The 24897-nt window shown below is 41.6% G+C and overlaps 2 gene segments (V, D, J or C); both read right to left on the reverse strand.

Moving 5' to 3' along the window:
* On the reverse strand, positions 1-1222 carry LOC133255917 (T cell receptor alpha variable 3-like). The segment is given in 2 exon segments: positions 1-761; positions 849-1222. Coding segments are annotated over 2 exon segments (447 nt in total).
* Positions 1223-18594: 17372 nt separating this feature from the next.
* On the reverse strand, positions 18595-20480 carry LOC133255342 (T cell receptor alpha variable 3-like). The segment is given in 2 exon segments: positions 18595-19513; positions 19606-20480. Coding segments are annotated over 2 exon segments (447 nt in total).
* Positions 20481-24897: the final 4417 nt, after the last annotated feature.

The raw sequence follows: 24897 nt of genomic DNA on the forward strand, positions 1-24897 counted from the left end.
AGGAGAAGTGGAGTGGTTAGACTACACGCCTGAGAGGCAGGCTGCCTGGGTTTCAATTTACTGTTGAGCAGTTCTGTGACTTCAGTAAGATACATAAATTCTCTGAGCTTGAATGCCTTCAACGGCAAAGTGAAGCTCATGAGAAGAGTTGTGAGAATTCAAGGGGTTCACAACTGTTTGGGATCACACCTGCATCTGCAGATCAAGGATGGTTTCTTTCACCTCTTTATTATCAGTGCTCAGCAGAGTAGCTGGCACACAAGATTTATTTCATTATATGCTTGCCAAATGAACAAATTTTGTGGCTTTACCAAAACAACAACAACAACAACAACAAAAACGTATAATGAAGGACAAATCCTAGAGCCACACCGCCACCTTGTGGAGGGATAGTAAGGCTTCAGGAGCATGGTTTTCTGTGCTCAGGGGTTTGTATTCAGCTCTCCCTGCAGCCCCCACCACTGTGTCCCTCACAGCACAGAAGTACAAGGCAGAGTCACTCCCTACAACAGATGGTTTCTTCAGGTGGAAAGAGGTTTGGCTCTTGTTAAATTCAGCCTCAAAGCCATAGTTGCCTTTAACCAAGGTGTCCCCAGAGATGTATTTCAGAAGGAACTGGAGACCTAGATTGTGATGCTGGACATACCAGAAAAGATAAGGGCTCCACGAAACTGAATAGGTGCACTTCACAGTCACTGGATCCCCTTCTGCGACAGGGACCTCAGCTTCTGGCTGAGTCACCGACTGAGCTCTCAGCCCACCTGTAAAGTAACGCACATCAGTGAAGCTTCTGAAAAAGAACGTAAGTGGGTAATACAAGTGGAAAACGGGAAGGGAATATCACTCACTGAGTGTAAACAGAATCCCAAGTGTCCAGATGTGTGCAGAGGCCATGGCTCAAGCTGGGCTGGATGGGGGCTCTTTTCAGCTCACCTTTGCTGGAGATATGGCACCACCCCAGAGACTATGTTCTCCACGAGCACAGCGTTTTACAAATGCCCCCTGGTGCTTCCTGGCACCTGTATCTTCTCTCAGTAGAGCAAGCTCTTCCCTCAGTCCTCCGTGAGAAGCAAGACTGCTGCACCTCCTGCGCTCAAAGACAAACGGCACAGTGCAGCGCCCCCTAGAGCCCACTTAGAATCAGGAGACTTCCCAGTCTAGTAGCTGAGCCGCTTAACGAGTGACTCAGCGGTAAAGAATCCGCCTGCCAATGCAGGAGACTCAGGTTCCATCTTGTGTCAGGAAGATCCTGCGGAGGAGGCAATGACAACCTACTCCAGTATTCTTGCCTGGAAAATTCCATGGACAGAGGAGCCTGGCGGGTTACATACAGTCCATGGAGTCACAAGAGTCAGACACGGCTGAGCACGCGCACGCGCGCGCGCGCACACACACACACCCCCCTGGGGCTTCCAGGACTTATCACAGGACCAGTCCTCTGGATGTCTACATTTTCCATTGGTGTTCAAGGAGAAGAATCAGGGCTGTGTGAACCAAAGTGGGAAAAAATTCATCCTGAGTGGTTTAAATGGTTTATGCTCTCTCAAGATAATACAGGCACAGAAGGGAAAAGCATATTTTGATAGGATGGGGAAACGAATAGAAGAAAAGGCAGGAAAGCATAGCATTGAATGGAGAGAGAAAAGTGAAAGAAAAGATAAAACAAAATAAGGGAAGAGTAAGGCAAGAGAAGATGAATGGTAAGAATGAGCTTATTTGTCTCTTTAGAAATAATTTAGAGTCAACTTCCAATTAAATTTCTTTGACCACAATGTAACTTGAGTTTTTCTCTTGGTTGGGTGGTGGGACCCCTCCCTATGATATTTAAATCGTCGTACAAGAAAAACTTAATTAAAGTTTAAAAATTAAATAAAATTTAAAAAAAAAAGAAAAACTTGAACCCTCTCTTTTAACATTTTTAGAGAGAAAAAAGAAGGGATGGTGTTATAAACTTGTTATAAGTATTTGTCCTATTAAACACTAGGATTTACAGCTAAAAAACTTCTATGAAGGTTTGCAAAAATAGAAATTTTCCACACAGAGAGACTACTCCAAACAGACTTCAGATAAAATACACATGGATTAAAAGTTGATGGTTACCTAGGCTCGAGGTATTATGATGACAAAGAGTTCATTTTAAGGGGAAGACAGGCTAAAGTTTTACACTAAAAAATGCCACAGTAGCAGCAGAGTGATTATTCAATAGAGTCGAACTTAAAGAAAATAAGCAAGTATCAGTATAAAGAAGTTGTTTCTCTGATTTTCCTTATTTTTCCTTTAAGTAATATCTAAAGAAACCACACAATTTAGAAAGAGAATAGAAAATCTCTTTGCTTTCAATCAGAAAAAATGTGGAACATAGCTATTTCTCAAAGCTTTGCTAAGGATCTCATACTTCACTAATTGAAACCTTGACCCTATTATAATGTCTTTCTTTGAAATATGTAAGTTATCTTTAAATAATAATCTTCAAGTCTCAAAGAGGCTTATGATGAATGGGAAAATAGATAAATTTCTTCTCTTTCTGTCTAGAGCTTAAGTGTTAGTGTTGTATCTTAAAAGGGACTGGCAGTCATCTCCAGAGAAATGATTTGGAAGAGCTTAAAGAAAGGAATATTTTTAAATACATGTGCAGGATTAGGGGAAATCTCCAAAACAAGGTAAAGCACCCTGGCACCAACAACAGTAAGAAGGCTTCACCAGTCCTAGGCTTGAAGGAACAGAGGAGGAAGAAATGATCCCAGCCTGGGAGACCTGTAACTGAGGTGGATCCACAGGACCTGTGGATTTCAGCACAGGAAAGGAAAGATCGCAGAATACAAACAGGCTGACCAGTCTTTCCTGCCAGTGGCTCCCACTGGGCCAAACCCAACTAGAAGCAAAAAAGACAAGTGCACGGAAGTCAGCCTCCTGGGTGTAGAGCAGGATGGAGAGTAGACTTGGAGAGGAGAACAGAGAACATCCAGTCCCCTGACATTGGGTTTAGGGTTCCCCTATCAATCAGGCAAAATGTGGGTTTATACTAAATGTCTGCTCAGACATATCTATACAGCACTTTGATTGATGTGGCAAGATAAATAAGTCAAAACAATAGTCCAATATAGACTTTGTGCCATAACTAAATTTTCCAGGTAATTGCCTAATCTCTACTTCTTCTCTCCTATACAGATACAGCATACAAACATGTAGAACTATGCCTAGATAGTGCAAGTGACTCATTGTGCTTACCTTCAACTATTTAATAATCAGTTCCAAGAGACACAAATGAACTAAACCTTTAAGAGGCTACACATCCAAAGGATTCCTAGGGCATCAACTGAGCTTTTAGAATAGAACAAAATAGACTCACTAGCTCTTCTTCTTATGTGCTTTATGAGACTGATGAGGGTATTATTCATCAACTGTCTACTGTGAGCATAATGTTAAGCCCATTACATTTCTTGCCTTACCTTTCCTCCTAATATTTTACAGATGAAAATATTAGGAGTTCAGGAATATTCGATTATTCAAGCCATCCTTAAAGAAATGGAACAAAGTTTTTAACCCATACTTTTCTGACTGTAAAAGCATAAATCACATTGAGAATTTCAATTTTGATCATTTACTTTTTAAAAATACCTTACAATATTGGAAAGTAATTTCATTATCCTAATAAAGTTATAGAATCATGTTCTTATGTGCCACTTACCTTTAGAGGCTATCTTTTAATTGGGTGTATACCAAATACTGATTCATATGTATGTGCCACTTCATCAAAGCAGCCCCTAGATCATTGCTTCTAGGAGGTCCTCAGACATTTAAAGAACTGAATGAGCAACTGACCCCAAGAAAACCTTAGCAGCAATGCAGATATGACCAGCAGCAGGCAGAGCAGATCAATCTAGGGAGACCTTGGACAGCTCTACACCCACTGCTTTGGACTCTCCATGTTTAGTCTCAGCCCTGCCGGGCATCTTTAGTCTCAGTAGGCTTAGAATAGCTTTCTCAACCAGGAATTTTTATGAGCAGTAAATCTCAAAAAAAAATGGAAATTTCTATATATGTACAAATTTCCAGGATTTGGGAGTACAGGGAACTTTACTCTCCTGTGAATGTTTCACAAGTCACCATCGAACTAAGAGCTTCATGATGCTTTTAACACTGTGCTGTCACTGAGCTCTCCTCTTCATAAATGCTCTCTCATCCACTGTATTTTCCCCTTATTTTATTTCATCCATGTCCCACTTCCCCTTTGGGTAAGAACATCTTTAGTGTTCTACATGTAAGCTGGAAAAAATCTGGTAAGAAGAATAGTTGTTGACAGTTTAAACAATAGAATCAAAACACCAAAATAAAAGTAGGGTTTTCAATATTTCACTCCTCAATGATCTGAAAAGAGCTTCCTATATCAACAAAAGGAATTCTCTGTCTCTTCTTGCTTGCCAAAGCAACGAGGGGCCGTGTGCTTATTCCCTGTTTGTGGAGCAGCAAGAGCACACATGCAGAACTCATCGAGAAGATGCACACATAGCTCATACTCAGATATTTCATTTGCTGAAAAGGCAAGATTAACACAGTTTTAAGCTAACAATCATCCAAAACAGAATATGCCTAAAGGAGTGGCACAAACATACATCAACTTATATGTCTATACAATTTGGATGTTACTAAAAACAGAGAAAATTCTGAAAAGATGGGAATACCAGACCACCTGACCTGTCTCTTGAGAAACCTGTATGCAGGTCAGGAAGCAACAGTTAGAACTGGACATGGAACAGACTGGTTCCAAATAGGAAAAGGAGTACATCAAGGCTGTATATTGTCACCCTGCTTATTTAACTTATATGCAGAGTACATAATGAGAAACACTGGGCTGGAGGAAGCACAAGCTGGAATCAAGATTTCAGAGAATTATCAATGAACTCAGATATGCAGATGACACCAACCTTATGGCAGAAAGTGAAGAAGAACTAAAGAGCCTCTTGATGAAAGTGAAAGAGAGTGAAAAAACTGGCTTAAAGCTCAACATTCAGAAAATTAAGATCATGGCATCCAGTCCCATCACTTCATGGCAAACAGATGTGGAAACAGTCGCTGACTTTATTTTTCTGGGCTCCAAAATCACTACAGATGGAGATTGCAGCATGAAATTAAAAGATGCTTACTACTTTAAAGGAAAGTTATGACTAGCCTAGAGAGCATATTAAAAAACAGAGACATTACTTTGTCAACAAAGGTCCGTCTAGTCAAGGCTATGGTTTTTCCAATGGTCATGTATGGATATGAGAGTTGGACTATAAAGAAAGCTGAGTGCTGAGGAATTGATGTTTTTGAACTGTGGTGTTGGAGAAGACTCTTGCAAGTCCCTTGGACTGCAAGGAGATCCAACCAGTCCATCCAAAAGGAGACCAGTCCTGGGTGTGCATTGGAAAGACTGATGCTGAAGCTGAAACTCCAATACTTTTGGCCACCTGCTGCGAAGAGCTGACCCATTTGAAAAGACCCTGATGCTGGGAAAGATTGAAGGCAGGAGAAGGGAACAACAGAGGATGAGATGGTTGGATGGCATCACTGACTCAGTGGTCATGGGTTTGGGTAGACTCCAGCATTTGGTGTTGGACAGGGAGGCCTGGCGTGCTGCGGTTCATGGGATTGCAAAAAGTCAGACACGACTGAATGACTGAACTGAACTGAACTGAAAAACAGAGAATGGGCTTCTCAAGTGGCGCTAGTGGTAAAGAACTCACCTGCCAATGCAGGAGACATAAGAGACACAGGTTTGATCCCTGTGTCAGGAAGATCCCCTGGAGGAGGGCAACCCTCTCCAGTATTCTTGCCTGGAGAATCCCATGGACAGAGGAGCTTGACAGGGTACAGTCCTAAGGGTCACAAAGAGTCAACTCAACTGAAGCAACTTAGCACACACACTAAAGTAGAGAATAGTGGCTAAAGCCTCAAGTTCTGAGCTACTGAATCTGAGATTCTCACATCAAACTTGGATGAGCAATAGAATTTCCAGAGAGACATTTATAGAAAATATAGACTTCTGGGTCCCATCCCTGCAAACAATGATTCAGTTACTCTGGAATGCAGGGGACAAAAAAACCTACTCTTTTTAATGAAACTCCAAAGACTTCTGATTAAAAAAAAAAAAAATGGGAATCACTGATCTGTCCTAGGACTTTAGTCTCTAAAGTGGGAAAGAAAAATCTGTGTAAAAAGACAAAGATAATTTAACAAAGATATGGGAAGAATATATTACAACTTATATGGTATGTTCTGTAAGTTTAAAAATTTGGAATAAGATTGAGTTTTACTAATATTTCATATACTAATTGACACTGGCATCCTCACTTAGTGTATATATCAAATTGTAATAAGTAAAATATCCTGAGAGAAGGATTAAGGTTTCAAACTCAGGGCTTTTGGTAGTAGCTATTCACTCATTTGTTCCCTTTCAGCTAATTATACTATCGAATGTTAACTAAAGTACACTTTACAAAATGTGTGTGTAACTCCATGGACTATAGCCCTCCAGGCTCCTAAGTCTATGGAATTTTCTAGGCAATACTGGACCAGGTTATTATTTCCTACTCCAAGGGATCTTCCTGACCCAGGATTGAACCTATGTCTCCTGCACTGGCAGGCAGATTCTTTACCACTGAGCCACCTGTGTCTTTAAAAAATTCCCACAAACAGAGTGAAGCTGGCAAATGATATTTAAAATGCAGAAAGCAAGAAGAAAATAGCAGAGTGGACATGACTCTTCCTCTCTGCTATTTTCTTCTTGCTTTCTGCATTTTCATTTTACATATTATCAGCCAGCTTCATTCTCTTTGCGGGAATTTTTTTTAAGACACAGGTGGTGCAGTGGTAAAGAATCAGCCACTTTACAAGGGAAAGCAAAAATAATCGAGGCATATTTCAAAGGAAACAGATCAAAAGCATTTCAGTATCCAAAAGACAATTTTAAACATGAATTCACAAAACCATTATTGAAGGGCTCCGTAAAAACTTATTTCCCTGTGTACTTTTAGTATATATATTGGTGTGCTGTGCTGTGCTTATTTACTCAGTCACGTGCAACTCTTTGCCACCCCAACGACTGTAACCCTCCAGGCACCTCTGTCCATGACGATTCTCCAGGCAAGAGTATTGGTGTTCTGCTTCAGGGAATCTTACCAGGACAGGGACTGAACCCAGGTCTCCTGCATTGCAGGGAGATTCTTTGCCATCTGAGCCACCAGGGAAGCCCAAGAATACTGGAGTGGGTAACCTAACCCTTCTTCAGGGAATCTTCCAGACTCAGGAATCAAACCGGGGCCTCCTGCATTGCAGGCTCATTACAAGCTGGGCTACAAGGGAAGCCCATTATATATAGTGTTTGGACTCAAATGATTTTTCTGATAGTGCAAATGGAAAAGCTTGGGGGAAGGCTGAATTGCGAGTAGGAGGAGAAGCAGTTATTGTTCGTCTTTCTTCCACATCCTGCAAATGCTGTGACCTCTCCTTGTTTCTGTTCAGCTCTTCATGGATGCCCTGCTTCTGTGTACCTCAGAGCACAATAGTAAACCCCCGCATCTGCCGGCTGACCTGGAGGATGAGCAGTGATGAAGACAAACTCTCATATGTCATGTTGTAGCGTCCCTGTTGAGAAGGCTTTGAGCCCTTAATGAGGAGTCTTGGTGCAAATCCTGGGAAGTGAAGGTACCAGAGGAAGTCATAAACATTGGATATAGAGTGATTACAGGAAATTTCGGCCACAGCTCCCTCCAAAGAGTCCACAGTGGGAGACTGAAATACTGGCTCCTTGTCCCTGCAACTACAGGAAACAAACAAACAAACAAAAAAAAGTTTGTGACTTTGAAATTTAAAACAAATTTTAAAACAAAGGCATACATTTTTCCAAGACCAGATGGTGAAAAGGCTTACTCACCCTTCCAGAGAGAGCTGAGGAGGACACCCAGCCACACTGCTTCCAGAGTGCTCTGCAAAGCCATGGCCAAAATGCAGCTGGTCTCAGGCCACTTGCCTCAAGTGTGACACTCACAGAAAGCTGATTATAGGCTGCCTCTTTTGCATTTTCTTCTGTGTCATGACATCATCTGTCAGAATCTGTGAACCAAGAAGAATCACTACAATTCTGAGGCTACTTAATAACCTCATCTGTACTTTGTTCTGAGTAAGGAGTCTTGAAAAAGGAGATGCCCTGGAGGAGGAAATGGCAACCCACTCCAGTATTCTTGCCTAGAAAATCCCATGTACAGAGGAGCCTGGCAGGCTACAAGTTCATGGGGTCACAAAGAGTCAGACAGGACTTAGCAACTGAGCACACACACATCCTCTCAGAGGTCACCACAGCTGTGCATGTAAGAAGGCATTAAGCATTTAAGAAGCTTGCTTCCCTCATTAATGGTGCCAGAAAGAGTCTCGCAATGATGGGAGGAGACTGATTCATCATTCAAACTAAAGTGATAGGTTCCTCCCAAAAGTACACTGAACTTATTACATGTAATACAATGCTATGCTAATGTATTAAAAATAATGATCATGAAATCTTAGTGCCCTTGGTAGATGAGCAATGCATATTTTTAAGGCACAAAAATTACAATGTAAATTACAATATTCATCAAAGTTTGGCTCTTTGCATCCAAGGTGATCTCTGGAATAAGTATGGAAGGAAAATCTCATTTATATTTTTCTGTAACCAAAAGAAACTGGGTCTAGAAAGACCCAAAATTGCATCTGGAGATGACCTCTTTTGGATAGTCAAAGTGAAAGTCACTCAGTCCTGTCCAACTCTTTGTGACCCCATGGACTATACAGTCCATGGAATTCTCCAGGCAAGAATACTGGAGTGTGTAGCCGTTCCTTTCTCCAGGGGGTCTTCCCAACACAGGGATCGAACACAGGTTTTCCACATTTCAGGCTTTTGGATAGTACCTATCTTCATTTTATAGCCTGAGACTGTCCCATCTGTTAGTAATGAGGACTTAGTAGTTTTACCTGAGGGTTTTATACAGATTTTAATGGGATTTTACTTGAAAAAGAAGAGAACAGAAGCTTGGTGGCCATTCAACTTTCATACAGTAGCATTTATATGTGCACTAGCGCCGCCTAGTGGGCTCCATGGGAACTGATGGAAGGTCATGTCCCACGCAGCCTCTCAGACAGTCTTCATAGCTTCTCACAACCTGAAGAGATGGTTTTGCCCTTTGCTTTTCTTCAAATTCCTCTCCTTTATTCAATATCCATAGGGATATGAAGACTATAGAGAGGAAATAATCACCTTCTTAGAAAGCCTTCTCATTAACAAAGGATGTTCCTCATTCAGGTGAGTGGTTATTTAAAATACACTTCCATAGAGTGGAATGTTTCCTTTCTTCATCCTAAAAAGGTTGTTTTATTCATTTCCTTTTCTATCTTTTTTTTCATAGTCTCCCAGGTCAAGACAGAATTTCCACAGTTTATTGTGATCCACACAGTCAAGGCTTTGGCATAGGCAATAAAGCAGAAATAGATACTTTTCTGGAACTCTCTTGCTTCTTCGATGATCCAGCGGATGTTGGCAATTTGACCTCTGGTTCCTCTGCCTTTTCTAAAACCAGCTTGAACATCTGGAAGTTCATGGTTCACATATTGCTGAAGCCTGGCTTGGAGAATTTTGAGCATTACTTTACTAGCGTGTGAGATGAGTGCAATTGTGCAGTAAACTGAACATTCTTTGGCATTGCCTTTCTTTGGCACTGGAATGAAAAGTGAACTTTTCCAGTCCTGTCGACAATGCTGAGTTTTCCGAATTTGCTGGCATATTGAGTACAGGACTTTCACAGCATCATCTTTCAGGATTTGAAATAGCTCAACTGGAATTCCATCACCTCCACCTGCTTTGTTCGTAGTGATGCTTTCTAAAGCCCACTTGACTTCACATTGGAGGATGTCTAGCTCTAGGTGAGTGATCACGCCATCGTGATTATCTGCATTGTAAAGCCCTGTTTGTACAGTTCTTCTGTGTATTCTTGCCACCTCTTCTTAATATCTTCTGCTTCTGTTAGGTCCATACCATTTCTGTCCTTTATCCAGCCCATCTTTGCATGAAATGTTCCCTTGGTATCTCTACTTTTCTTGAAGAGATCTCTAGTCTTTCCCATTCTATTGTTTTCCTCTATTTCTTTGCATTGATCATTAAGGAAGGCTTTCTTATCTCTTCTTGCTATTCTTTGGAACTCTGCATTCAGATGCTTATATCTTTGCTTTTCACTTCTCTTCTTTTCACAGCTATTTGTAAGGCCTCCTCAGACAGCCATTTTGCTTTTTTGCATTTCTTTTCCATGGGGATGGTCTTGATCCCTGTCTCCTGTAAAATGTCACGAACCTCCGTCCATAGTTCATCAGGCACTCTGTCTGTCAGATCTAGTCCCTTTGATTTAGGTCATACCTTAATGGTCTAGTGGTTTCCCCTACTTTCTTCAATTTCACTCTGAATTTGGCAGTAAGGAGTTCATGATCTGAGCCACAGTCAGCTCCCGGTCTTGTTTTGGCTGACTGTATAGAGCTTCTCCATCTTTGGCTGCAAAGAATATAATCAATCTGATTTTGGTGTTGACCACCTGGTGATGTCCATGTGTAGAGTCTTCTCTTGTGTTGTTAGAAGAAGGTGTTTGCTATGACCAGTGCTTTCTCTTGGCAAAACTCTAGGCCAAATTTACCTATTACTCCAGGTGTTTCCTGACTTCCTACTTTTGCATTCCAACCCCTATAATGAAAAGGATATCTTTTGGGGGTGTTAGTTCTAAAAGGTCTTGTAAGTCTTCATAGAACCGTTCAACTTCAGATCTTCAGCATTACTGGTAGGGGCATACGCTTGGATTACTGTGACATTGAATAGTTTGCCTTGGAAATGAACAGACATCATTCTGTCGTTTTTGAGATTGCACCCAAATACTGCATTGTGGACACTTTTGTTGACCATGATGGCTACTCCATTTCTTCTAAGGGATTCCTGCCCACAGTAGTACACATAATGGTCATCTGAGTTAAATTCACCCATTCCAGGCCATCTTAGTTTCCCGAGTCCTAGAATGTCGACATTCACGCTTGCCATCTCCCGTTTGACCACTTCCAATTTGCCTTGATCATGGACCTAACATCCCAGGTTCCTGTGCAATATTGCTCTTTACGGCATCAAACCTTGCTTCTATCATCAGTTGCATCCACAACTGGGTATTGTTTTTGCTTTGGTTCCATCATTCTTTCTGGAGTTATTTCTCCACTGATATTCAGTAACATATTGGGCACCTACCTACCCGGGGAGTTCATCTTTCAGTGTCCTATCTTTTTGCCTTTTCATACTTGTCATGGGGTTCTCAAGGCAAGAATACTGAAGGGGTTTGCCACTCCCTTCTCCAGTGGACCACATTCTGTCAGACCTCTCCACCATGACCCATCTGTCTTGGGTGGCCCCACACGGCATTGCTTAGTTTCATTGAGTTAGACCAGGCTGTGGTCCATATGATCAGATTGGCTAGTTTTCTGTGATTATGGTTTCAGTGTGTCTGCCCTCTGATGCCCTCTCCAACACCTACCGTCTTATTTGAGTTTCTCTTACCTTGGACATAGAGTATCTCTTCACAGCTGTTCCAGAAAAGCAGCCCCTTGAGGCTGTCTCTTGAGGAACCTATATGCAGGTCAAGAAGCAACAGTTAGCACTGGACATGGAACAACAGACTGGTTCCAAATAGGAAAAGGAGTGCGTCAAGGCTGTACATTGTCACCCTGCTTATTTAACTTCTATGCAGAGTACATCATGAGAACCGGTGGGCGGGAAGAAGCACAAGGTGGAATCAAGATTGCCGGGACGAATATCAATAACCTGAGATATGCAGACAACACCACCCTTATGGCAGAAAGTGAAGAGGAACTAAAAAGACTCTTGATGAAAGTGAAGGAGGAGAGTGAAAAAGTTGGCTTAAAGCTCAACATTCCGAAAACTAAAATCATGGCATCTGGTGCCATCACTTCATGGGAAATGGGTGGGGAAACAGTGGAAACAATGTCAGACTTTATTTTTTGGGCTCCAGAATTTATGCAGATGGTGATTGCAGCCACGAAATTAAAAGACGCTTATTCCTTGGAAGGAAAGTTATGATCAACCTAGATAGCATATTTAAAAGCAGAGACATTACTTTGCCAACAAAGGTTCGCCTAGTCAAGGCTATGGTTTTTCCAGTTGTCATGTATGGATGTGAGAGTTGGACTCTGAAGAAGGCTGAGCGCCAAAGAATTGATGCTTTTGAACTGTGGTGTTGGAGAAGACTCTTGCGAGTCCCTTGGACTGCAAGGAGCTCCAACCAGTCCATTCTGAAGGAGATCAGCCCTGGGATTTCTTTGGAAGGAATGATGCTAAAGCTGAAACTCCAGTAATATGGCCACCTCATGCGAAGAGTTGACTCATTGGAAAAGACTCTGATGCTGGGAGGGATTGGGGGCAGGAGGAGAAGGGGACGACAGAGGATGAGATCGCTGGATGGCATCACTGCCTCCAATGACATGGGTCTGGATGAACTCCGGGAGTTGGTGATGGACAGGGAGGCCTGGTGTGCTGTGATTCATGGGGTCGCAAAGAGTCGGACTCGACTGAGCAACTGAACTGAACTGAAGTATTTAGATTTTAGGAAGAATACTATATAAACACTGTTATACATAAATCTGTCTAAATTTCCAGTTATTTCTTTGTTAAGGGTTTTTCTATCTTCATTTTTGACATGACCGCTATAAAATAAACTTACACTATAAAATAAACACATAAACTTACAGTTATTTCTTTAGACTAGCTTCTACAAAGGGGGTTCCCTGGGTGAAAGAGTAGGAATATTATAAGACTCTTGGTAAGTATTAATTTACTCAATCAAACAACATTTGGAGAGTCCATACGTGGGTCAGGCACTGAGCTAGACACAACATCCCCCTGTGAAATGGTCTTGTCAAAAGGAAAAGAATGTTTAAAGCAGTGATAGTCTTCTTGAATGCTATATCCAAGAAATATCTTTCATAATATTTGGGTACATATCTTTTATTCCTTTGTCTATGTATAAATATTTTTAACAATATTGGACTGCATGTGCATATATGCACAAACACATAAATACATACATACACTTTGGGGTACCCTGGATTTTTTAATGCTACTTCTGAAATATTTTTGCCTATTAGTAAGTATATGTAGAATTTGGTTTCTAATTGAAAATATTCCTCAAAATATTCCATGATAGAGATGTACTACAATTTATTTACCAATTTTCCTAGTGTTAAATATTTAGATTTTAGGAAGAATACTATATAGACACCGTTATACATAAATCTGTCAAAATTTCAAGTTATTTCTTTCTTAAGTGTTTTTCCATCTTCATTTTTTACATAACGACTTATAAAATAACATAACTTACAGTTATTTCTTTAGACTAGCTTCTACAAAGGGGATTCCTTAGGTAAAAGAGTAAGAATATTTTAAGACCCTTCAGTTCAGTTCAGTTCAGTTCAGTTCAGTCACTCAGTCGTGTCCGACTCTTTGTGACCCCATGAATCGCAGCATGCCAGGCCTCCCTGTCCATCACCAACTCCCGGAGTTCACTCAGACTCACGTCCATCGAGGCGGTAGTGCCATCCAGCCATCTCATCCTCTGTCATCCCCTTCTCCTCCTGCCCTCAATCCCTCCCAGCATCAGAGCCTTTTCCAATGAGTCAGCTCTTCGCATGAGGTGGCCAAAGTACTGGAGTTTCAGCTTTAGCATCATTCCTTCCAAAGAAATCCCAGGGCTGATCTCCTTCAGAATGGACTCCTGGTAAGTATTAATTTGCTCAATCAAACAACATTTGCAGAGTCCATACTTGGGTCAGGCACTGAGCTAGATGCAACATCCCCCTATGAAAATGGTCTTGTCAAAAGGAAAAGAATGTTTAAGCAGTGATAGTCTTCATGATAACTGCTGTGATAGGGAAAGTACAGCATCATGGGGACATACAGGTAGGAAGACTACTTTGGTTGTGGGATTCCAGGAACATTCCCAGGTGGAGTGACACCTGAACTAAAACGTAAGGGAAGATGGATGAACCTGGTAAAGACTGGGGCAAGTAGGAAGAGGCCAAAGGAACAGCTTCGGGAAAGACCTGGAAGCTCCTGTGGGAGCACAGGTGGAGAGCACTTGGGTAGATAGCGGTTCCACTGTTTGATAGAAACAAAAAAACAAAGGATGAGTTTGTCTTATTTGTTTCTTTTGTTTGGGGAAGGAAAGAAGATGAAAAGCTAAACTACCACTTAATTTTAAGTATTTCTGGATTCTTGCAGAGAACACAGTGAAATTTATGATACAATTAGAAAAAGGTCAGAGGAGGGAAGACTGAAGGGAACACAAAGTGGCTCCAGGGAGGGTGGTTCCTCTTAGAGAGAGATGTCTCCCTAGCCTCCAGGCAAGGGTGAGTTCTCACATGGATGCAGCAAAATATAGCTCTCAGGAAAACCAGGAGAATAAGCCCCCAAAATGCTTCCCTACTCCTACCTTCTCTAAAATACTTAACATTATATTTCAGAAATGAAAACTGCGATTCCACAAGTAATTAAAAAAAAAAGTTGGTACTTCCCTGGTGTTCCAGTGGTTAAGAATCTGCTTTCCAGTGTAGGGTATGTGGGTTCGATCCCTGATTGAGGAACTGAGACCCACATACTGCAGAGCAACTGAGCCCATGCTTCAGAACAAGAGAAGTTCCCACATCTTATCAAAGATCCAGTACAGCCAAAACGTAAAAAAAAATAAAAAATGCAATGTTGCTTAAAATAGAATAAAATGTTGCTTGATGCAATTTAACCACAATGTAATTAAATAGGATGATACTAGCTCCTTTCCTAAAAACAGGTTTCCAGGATAAAAGATGGTATACAGGCTCAAGTGATGTGACAAAGGCCGAAGTAAAGTAACTTAAAAACAAGACTGACTGTATTTCTTTCTCATGTTACAGTCCAAATATAAGCAATTCAGGGCAGATGTAGGAGATCCATAGCTTTGGTGATGGCTTAGTCCATTTGGGTTGCTATAACAAAAATACCACAGACTAGAGGCCTAAGCAACAAACATATGTTTCTAACAATTCTGAAGGTTAGGAAGTCCAGGATCAAGGTGCCAGTGGATTGGGTATCTGGTGAGGACCCTGGTTCATAGACCACCATCTTCCTGCTGTTCTGTCATATGGAGGAACAGGCAAAGGAGATCTCTGGGGTGCATTTTATTTATAAGAAAATGAATTCCATTCAAAAGACCTTCACCCTTGCAACCTAAGAATTTCCCAAAGGACCTATGTCCTAATACCATCACACTGACCATCAGGTTTCAACATACAGATTTTGGCAGGACACAAACATTCAGTCCATCGGTTCAGTTCAGTGTCTGACTCTCGGCAACACCGTGAACCACAGCACGCCAGGCCTCCCTGTTGATCACCAACACCCCGAGTTTACCCAAACTCTTGTTCACTGAGTCGGTGATGCCACCCAACTATCGCATCCTCTGTCGTCCCCTTCTCCTCCTGCCCTCAATCTTTACCAGCATCAGGGTCTTTTCAAATGAGTCAACTCTTCGCATCACGTAGCCAAAATATTGGAGTTTCAGCTTCAATATCAGTCCTTCCAATGAACACCCAGGACTGATCTCCTTTAGGATGCACTGGTTGGATCTCCTTGCAGTCCAAGGGACTTGCAAGAGTCTTCTCCAACACCACAGTTCAAAAGCATCAATTCTTCAGCACTCAGCTTTCTTTATAGTCCAACTCTCACATCCATACATGACTACTGGAAAAACCATAGCCTTGACTAGATGAATTTTGGTGACAAAGTAATGTCTCTGCTTTTTAATATGCTATCTAGGTTGGTCATAACTTTCCTTCCAAGGAGTAAGCGTCTTTTAATTTCATGGCTGCAATCACCATCTGCAGTGATTTAAGAGCCCCCAAATATAAAGTCTGTCACTGCTTCCCCATCTATTTCCCATGAAGTGATGGGACCAGATGCCATGATCTTCGTTTTCTGAATGTTGAGCTTAAGCCAACTTTTTCAGTCTCCTCTTTCACTTTCATCAAGAGGCTCTTTAGTTCTTCTTCACTTTCTGCCATAAGGGTCGTGTCATCTGCATATCGGAGGTTATTGATATTTCTTCCAGCAATCTTGATTCCAGTTTGTGCTTCTTCCAGCCCAACATTTCTCATGATGTACTCTGCATAGAAGTTAAATATGCAGGGTGACAATATACAGCCTTGATGTACTCCTTTTCCTATTTGGAACCAGTCTGTTGTTCCATGTCCAGTTCTAACTGTTGCTTCCTGACCTGCATACAGGTTTCTCAAGAGGCAGGTGAGGTGATCTGGTATTCCCATCTCTTTCAGAATTTTCCAGTTTATTGTGACCCACATAGTCAAAGGCTTTGGCATAGTCAATAAAGCAGAAATAGATGTTTTTCTGGAACTCTCTAACTTTTTCCATGATCCAGCAGATGTTGGCAATTTGATCTCTGGTTCCTCTGCCTTTTCTAAGCTTGAACATGTGGAAATTCACCCTTCACGTATTGCTGAAGCTTGGCTTGGAGAATTTTGAGTATTACTTTACTAGCGTATGAGATGAGGGTAATTGTGAGGTAGTTTGAGCATTCTTTGGCATTACCTTTCTTTGGGACTGGAATGAAAACTGACTTTTCTAGCCCTGTGGCCACTGCTGAGTTTTCTAAAATTGCTGGCATATTGAGTGCAGCACTTTCACAGCATCATCTTCAGTCCATAGCAGTGACTAAATTTCTGATTGCTATGCCTCCCTCAAAACCCACTTCTACTCAGGGTCCAACACTTATGTACAACAATCCTCACAACAGTCCTTCCAATTATCTCAATTTTCTGATTTAGGAGATGAGGCACATAGATTGTACCTGGCTGATCACTGTGACATAGTTACTAAGAAGAAGAATCATAAAATATAATTTATGCTTAATCCTCTTTCCATAGCATCCTTGAAATGAGATAAGAGAGGACAAAAATGAATATTATAAATAAAAACTCCATTGAATGTCTGGTTTTACTTAAAAGTTACCTGGTTATAACAAACATTTTCTAGAACATTTTTCCAGTGAAGGAAAAAAAAGAATACTCAGCTAAGTTTCCTCCTCAAGGTCAAACAAGCCAATTACCAGGACCAAATGACAAAACAGAACTTCTAATGAAACTTATTTGCACCCTCCTAGCCACCTCAGTCGGAGAAGGTAATGGCAACCCACTCCAGTACTCTTGCCCAGAGAATCCCATGGATGGAGGAGCCTGAAAGGCTGCAGTTCATGGGGTCGCACAGAGTCAGACACAACTGAAGCAACTTAGCAGCAGCAGCCACCATCTCAGTAAGTGGGGGGAATATAGACCTGAGCACACAATGTCCCTTCCCTAGTCCTCCATTATAAAATGCTCTTCCTTAGCCATCCTCTCACATCATTGCCTCTGAGAAGTCCACTGAGCCAAGGATATATCTCTTCTAGATCTTGCTCTGGTTACCCAGATCCCAGGATTCCCTGCACACAAGGATTCCCCAGATCCACTTTTAAGGTCTGCATGTGCTTCTTTCAAGGACGTTCTTCCCTGATGTAGATATTCCACCAGTGTACACACAACCCAAACCCAAGGGGTAGTCGAGGAATGGCTCTTTGCAGGGATTGTAATCATGTTGGGCTAAGGTATGCCCATCAAGAATAGAATCCAAAAATAGGTCTGGGTATATATAGGAATTTAGCGTACTATAAATGCAGTATCCCAAATTGATGGAGCAAAAGTGAAGTTTTCAATAAGTAGTGTTCCTACAAATGTCTATCCGTTTGGAAAAAATAAAGAAATGTAAGTCTCTAAATAAAAATTAATTTCTTTTGGGATATACTCCTTTGAATCATATGGTTCAAAATGGAGCTGCTAATTTCTTGTAGAATCATCCCCCAGACACCACTAATTAACTTATCAAATGTAGAGCAAAGCTGGGCTAAGCCTAGTAGCCACCACAACTTCCAGGGAACAGCATCTGGCTCACACTGAGTCAACCAGAGCACTTCCTAGGAAGTTCTAAGTTGAAAAGAGAAAAAAAGAGAGGCACTGAGTCCAGTCCTTCACAAGCCTATAGGTAAGAAGATGTGAGCACAGGAGCTGTAATCGGCCTACATGTTCATACAACATACTTAAATCCTCCATTGTTTTGAATCCTCCTCACATTCTGTCTCACTTGCTTCCTCTCTCCTTCCTTCAGAGTCAAATTACCTCTACTTCCTTTTGTCACATAGCATTTTACACACTTCTCTGTCTGAGCATTTACCAAACTGTTTTGAGTTAGCAGTTTACTGTTCATTCCTACAACCAACACTTTTTATTAACAGGGACTATTTTGGGAATGAGGGCTACACCACTGTTGAAATCTGTCTCATGCCTGGAGCAGCCTATAGGCTGAGGAGAAGTGGAGGGGTTAGACTACACGCCTGAGAGGCAGGCTGCCTGGGTTTCAATTTACTGTTGAGCAGTTCTTTAACTTCAGTAAGATACACAAATTCTGAGCTTGAATGCTTTCATCGGCAAAGTGAAGCTCATGAGAAGAGTGTGAGAATTAATGCTAATGCTAATGCTAAGTCGCTTCACTCGTGTCCGACTCTGTGCAACCCCATAGACGGCAGCCCACCAGGCTCCGCTGTCTCTGGGATTCTCCAGGCAAGAACACTGCAGTGGGTTGCCATTTCCTTCTCTAATGCATGAAAGAGAAAAGTCAAAGTGAAGTGGCTCAGTCGCGTCCGACTCCTAGCGACCCCATGGACTGCAGCCTACCAGGCTCCTCTGTCCATCAATTTTCCAGGCAAGAGTACTGGAGTGGGGCGCCATTGCCTTCTCCAGTGAGAATTAAAGGGGTTCACAAATGTTTGGGATCACACCTGACATCTGCAGATCAAGGATGGTTTCTTCACCTCTTTATGATCAGTGCTCAGCAGAGTATCTGGCACACACGATTTATTTCAATATATACTTGTCAAATGAACAAATTTTGTGGCTTTACCGAAAAAAAAAGTTATAATGAAGAACAAATCCTAGAGCCACACCGCCACCTTGTGGAGGGACACTAAGGCTTCAGGAGTACGGTTTTCTGTGCTCAGGGGTTTGTATTCAGCTCTCCCTGCGGCCCCCACCACTGTGTCGCTCACAGCACAGAAGTACAAGGCAGAGTCACTCCCTACAACAGATGGTTTCTTCAGGTGGAAAGAGGTTTGGCTCTTGTTAAATTCAGCCTCAAAACCGTAGTTGCCTTTAACCAAGGTGTCCCCAGAGATGTATTTCAGAAGGAACTGAAGACCTTGATTGTGATGCTGGACATACCAGAAAAGATAAGGGCTCCACGAAACTGAATAGGTGCACTTCACAGTCACTGGATCCCCTTCCGAGACAGGGACCTCAGCTTCTGGCTGAGTCACAGACTGAGCTCTCAGCCCACCTGTAAAGTAACGCAGAATACATCAGTGAAGTTTCTGAAAAAGAACATAAGCGGATAATACAAGAGCAAAACGGGAAGGGAACATCACTCACTGAGTGTAAACAGAATCCCAAGTGTCCAGATGTGTGCAGAGGCCATGGCTCAAGCTGGGCTGGATGGGGCTCTTTTGCAGCTCACCTTTGCTGGAGATATGGCACCACCCCCAGAGACTATGTTCTGCACGAGCGCAGCGTTTTACAAATGCCCCCTGGTACTTCCTGGCACCTGTGTCTTCTCTCAGTTGAGCAAGCTCTTCCCTCAGTCCTCCGTGAGAAGCAAGACTGCAGCACCTCCCGCGCTCTAGACAAATCGCCAGTGCAGCGCCCCCTAGAGCCCACTTAGAATCAGCGGACTTTCTACTCTAGTAGCTGAGCCGCCTAACGAGTGACTCAGCAGTAAAGAATCTGCCTGCCAGTGCAGGAGATTCAGATTCTGTCTTGTGTCAGTAAGATCCTTCGGAGGAGGAAATCACAACCCACTCCAGTATTCTTTTTTTTGTTTTTTTAACTTTACAGTATTGTATTGGTTTTGCCATATATCAACATGAATCCGCCACAGGTATACACGTGTTCCCCATCCTGAACCGCCTCCCACCTCCCTCCCCATACCATCCCTCTGGGTCGTCCCAGTGCACCAGCCCCAAGCATCCAGTATCGTGCATCGAACCTGGACTGGCGACTCATTTCATATATGATATTATACATGTTTCAATGCCATTCTCCCAAATCATCCCACCCTCTCCCGCTCCCACAGAGTCCAAAACACTGTTCTATACATCAGTGCCTCTTCTGCTGTCTCGTTCTTGCCTGGAAAATTCCATGGACAGAGGAGCCTGGCGGGTTACAGTCCATGGAGTCACAAAGTGTCAGACACAGCTCCTGTGTGCACACGCAAACAAACGCACACACCCCTGGAGCTTCCAGGACTTAAAACAGGACCAGTCCTCTGGATGTCTACATTTTCCATTGGTGTTCAAGGAGAAGAAATCAGGGCTGTGTGAACCAAAGTGGGAAAAAATTCATCCTGAGTGGTTTAAATGGTTTATGCTCTCTCTAGATAATACAGGGACAGAAAGAAAGGAAAAGTATATTTTGATAGGATGGGGAAACAGAAAAAAAAAAAGGAAGGAAAGCATAGCATTTAATGGAGAGAGAAAGAAAAGTGAGACAAAAGAAAAAAACAAAATAAGGGAAGAGTAAGGCAAGAGAAGATGGATGGTAAGAATGAGCTTATTGGTCTCTTTAGAAATAATTTAGAGCCGACTTCCAATTAAATCTCTTTGACCACAATATAACTTTACTTTTTCTCCTGGTTGGGTCTGTTTGGACCCCTCCCTATGATATTTAAATAGTCATACAAGAAGAAATTGAACCTTCTCTTTAAACATTTTTAGAGAGAAAAAAAGAAGGGATGGTGTTATAAACTTGTTATAAATATTTGTCCTATTGAACAGTAGGTTTTACAGCTAAAAAACTTCTATGAAGGTTTGCAAAAATAGAAATTTTCCACATAGAGAGACTACTTAAAACAGACTTCAGAGGAAATACACATGGATTAAAAGTTGATGGTTACCTAAGCTTGAGATATTATGATGATGACAAACAATTCATTTTAAGGGGAAGACAGGCTAAAGTTTTACACTAAAAAATGCCACAGTAGCAACAGAGTGATTATTCAAGAGTCAAACTTAAAGAAAATAAGCAAGTATCAATATAAAGAAGTTGTTTCTCTGATTTTCCTTATTTTTCCTTTAAGTAATATCTAAAGAAACCACACAATTTAGAAAGAGGATAGAAAAATCTTTGCTTTCAATCAGAAAAAAATGTGGAACATAGCTATTTCTCAAAGCTTTGCTAAGGATCTCATACTTCACTAATTGAAACCTTGACCCTATTATAATGTCTTTCTTTGAGATATGTAAGTTATCTTTAAATAATAATCTTCAAGTCCCAAAGAGGCTTATGATGAATGGGAAAATAGATAAATTTCTTCTCTTTCTGTCTAGAGCTTAAGTGTTAGTGTTGTATCTTAAAAGGGACTGGCAGTCATCTCCAGAGGAATGATTGGGAAAAGCTTAAAGAAAGGAATATTTTTAAATACATGTGCAGGATTAGGGGAAATCTCCAAGACAAGGTAAAGCACCCTGGCACCAACAACAGTAAGAAGGCTTCACCAGTCCTAGGCTTGAAGGAACAGAGGAGGAAGAAATGATCCCAGCCTGGGAGACCTGTAACTGAGGTGGATCTACAGGACCTGTGGATTTCAGCACAGGAAAGGAAAGATCCCAGAATACAAACAGGCTGACCAGTCTTTCCTGCCAGTGGCTCCCACTGGGCCAAACCCAACTAGAAGCAAAAAAGACAAGTGCACAGAAGTCAGCCTCCTGGGTGTAGAGCAGGATGGAGCGTATACTTGGAGAGAACAGAGAACATCCAGTCCCCTGACATTGGGTTTAGGGTTCCCCTATCAATCAGGCAAAATGTGGGTTTATCCTAAATGTCTGCTCAGGCATATCTATACAGCACTTCGATTGATGTAGCAAGATAAATAAGTCAAAACAATAGTCCAATATAGACTTTGTGCCATAACTAAATTTTCCAGGTAATTGCCTAATCTCTTTTCCTCTCCTATACAGATACAGCATACAAACATGTAGAACTATGCCTAGATAGTGCAAGTGACTCATTGTGCTTACCTTCAACTATTTAATAATCAGTTCCAAGAGACACAAATGAACTAAACCTTTAAGAGGCTACACATCCAAAGGATTCCTAGGGCATCAACTGAGCTTTCAAAATTGAACAAAATAGACTCACTACCTCTTTTTCTTATGTGCTTTATGAGATTGATGAGGGTATTATTCATCAACTGTCTACTGTGAGCTTAATGTTAAGCCCATTACATTTCTTGACTTATCTTTCCTCCTAATATTTTACAGATGAAAATATTAGGAGTTCAGGAATATTAGATTATTCAAGCCATCTTTAAAGAAACGGAACAAAGCTTTTAACCCATACTTTTCTGACTGTAAAAGCATAAATCACATGGAGAATTTCAATTCTGATCATTTACTTTTTTAAAATACCTTACAATATTGGAAAGAAATTTCATTATCCTAATAAAGTTATACAATCATGTTCTTATGTGCCACTTACCTTTAGAGGCTATCTTTTAACTGGGTGTATACCAAATACTGACTTCATATGTATGTGCCACTTCATCAAAGCAGCCCCTAGATCATTGCTTCTAGGAGGTCCTCAGACATTGAAAGAACTGAATGAGCTACTGACCCCAAGAAAACCTTAGCAGCAATGCAGATATGACCAGCAGCAGGCAGAGCAGATCAATCTAGGGACACCTTGGACATCTCTGAGCCCACTGCATTGGACTCTCCATGTTTAGTCTCAGCCCTGCTGTGCATCTTTAGTCTCAGGAGCCTTAGCAAAGCTTTCTCAACCATGAACTTTTTAATGAGAAGTAAATCTCAAAAAAAAAAAAAAAGGAAATTTCTATATACATACAAACTTCCAGGATTTGGGAGTACAGGGAATTTTACTCTCCTGTGAATGTTTCACAAGTCACCATCGAACTGAGAGCTTCATGATGCTTTTAACACTGTGCTGCCACTGAGCTCTCTTCTTCATGAATGCTCTCTCATCAGCTGTATTTTCCCCTTCTTTTATTTCATTCTTGTCCCACTTCCCCTTTGGGTAAGAACACCTTTAGTGTTCTACATGTAAGCTGGAAAAAATCTGGTAAGAAGAATAGTTGTTGACAGTTTAAACCATAGAATCAAAACACCAATATAAAAGGTATGGTTTTCAATATGTCACTCCTCAATGAACTGAAAACAACTTCCTATACGAACAAAAGGAATTTTCTGTCTCTTCTTGCTTGCCAAAGCTACGAGGGGCTGTGTGCTTATTCCCTGTTTGTGGAGCAGCAAGAGCACACGTGCGGAACTCATGGAGAAGATGCACATGAGGCTCATACTCAGACATTTCATTTGCTGAAAAGGCAAGATTAACACAGTTTTAAACAAGCAATAATCCAAAACAGAATATGCCTAAAGGGGTGGCACAAACATATATCAATTTATATGTCTATACAATTTGGATGTTACTAAAAGCAGAAAAAATTCTGAAAAGATGGGAATACCAGACCACCTGACCTATCTCTTGAGAAATCTGTATGCAGGTTAGGAAGCAACAGTTAGAACTAGACATGGAACAGACTGGTTCCAAATAGGAAAAGGCGTACATCAAGGCCGTATATTGTCACCCTGCTTATTTAACTTATACACAGAGTACATTATGAGAAACACTGGGCTGGAGGAAGCACAAGCTGGAATCAAGATCTGGGAGAATTATCGATGAACTCAGATATGCAGATGACACCCCTTATGGCAGAAAGTGAAGAAGAACTAAAGAGCCTCTTGATGAAGGTGAAACAGAGTGAAAAAATTGGCTTAAAGCTCAAAATTCAAAAAATAAGATCATGGCATCCAGTCCCATCACTTCGTGGAAAATAGATGTGGAAACAGTCGCTGACTTTATTTTTCTGGGCTCCAAAATCACTACAGATGGAGATTGCAGCATGAAATTAAAAGATGCTTACTACTTTAAAGGAAAGTTATGACTAGCCTAGAGAGCATATTAAAAAACAGAGACATTACTTTGTCAACAAAGGTCCGTCCAGTCAAGGCTATGGTTTTTAAATGGTCAGGTATGAATATGAGAGTTGGACTATAAAGAAAGCTGAGTGCCGAAGAATTGATGTTTTTGAACTGTGGTGTTGGAGAAGACTCTTGAGAGTCCCTTGGACTGCAAGGAGATCCAACCAGTCCATCCAAAAGGAGATCAGTCCTGGGTGTTCATTGGAAAGACTGTGCGTGAAGCTGAAACTCTAATACTTTGGCCACCTGCTGCAGAGCTGACCCATTTGAAAACACCCTGATGCTGGGAAAGATTGAAGGCAGGAGAAGGGAACAACAGAGGATGAGATGGTTGGATGGCATCACCGACTCAATGGACATGGGTTTGGGTAGACTCCAGCACTTGGTGATGGACAGGGAGGCCTGGCGTGCTGCGGTTCATGGGGTCGCAAAAATCAGACACGACTGAGTGACTGAACTCAACTGAACTGAAAAGCAGAGAATGGGCTTCTCAGGTGGCGCTAGTGTAAAGAACTCACCTGCCAATGCAGGAGACATAAGACACACAGGTTTAACCCCTGTGTCAGGAAGATTCCCTGGAGAAGGGCATGGCAACCCTCTCCAGTATTCTTGCCTGGAGAATCCCATGGACAGAGAGGCTGGCAGGGTATGTTCCTAAGGGTCGCAAAGA

This window comes from Bos javanicus, chromosome 10, assembly GCF_032452875.1.
Source record: "Bos javanicus breed banteng chromosome 10, ARS-OSU_banteng_1.0, whole genome shotgun sequence".
Lineage (NCBI taxonomy): Eukaryota > Metazoa > Chordata > Mammalia > Artiodactyla > Bovidae > Bos > Bos javanicus.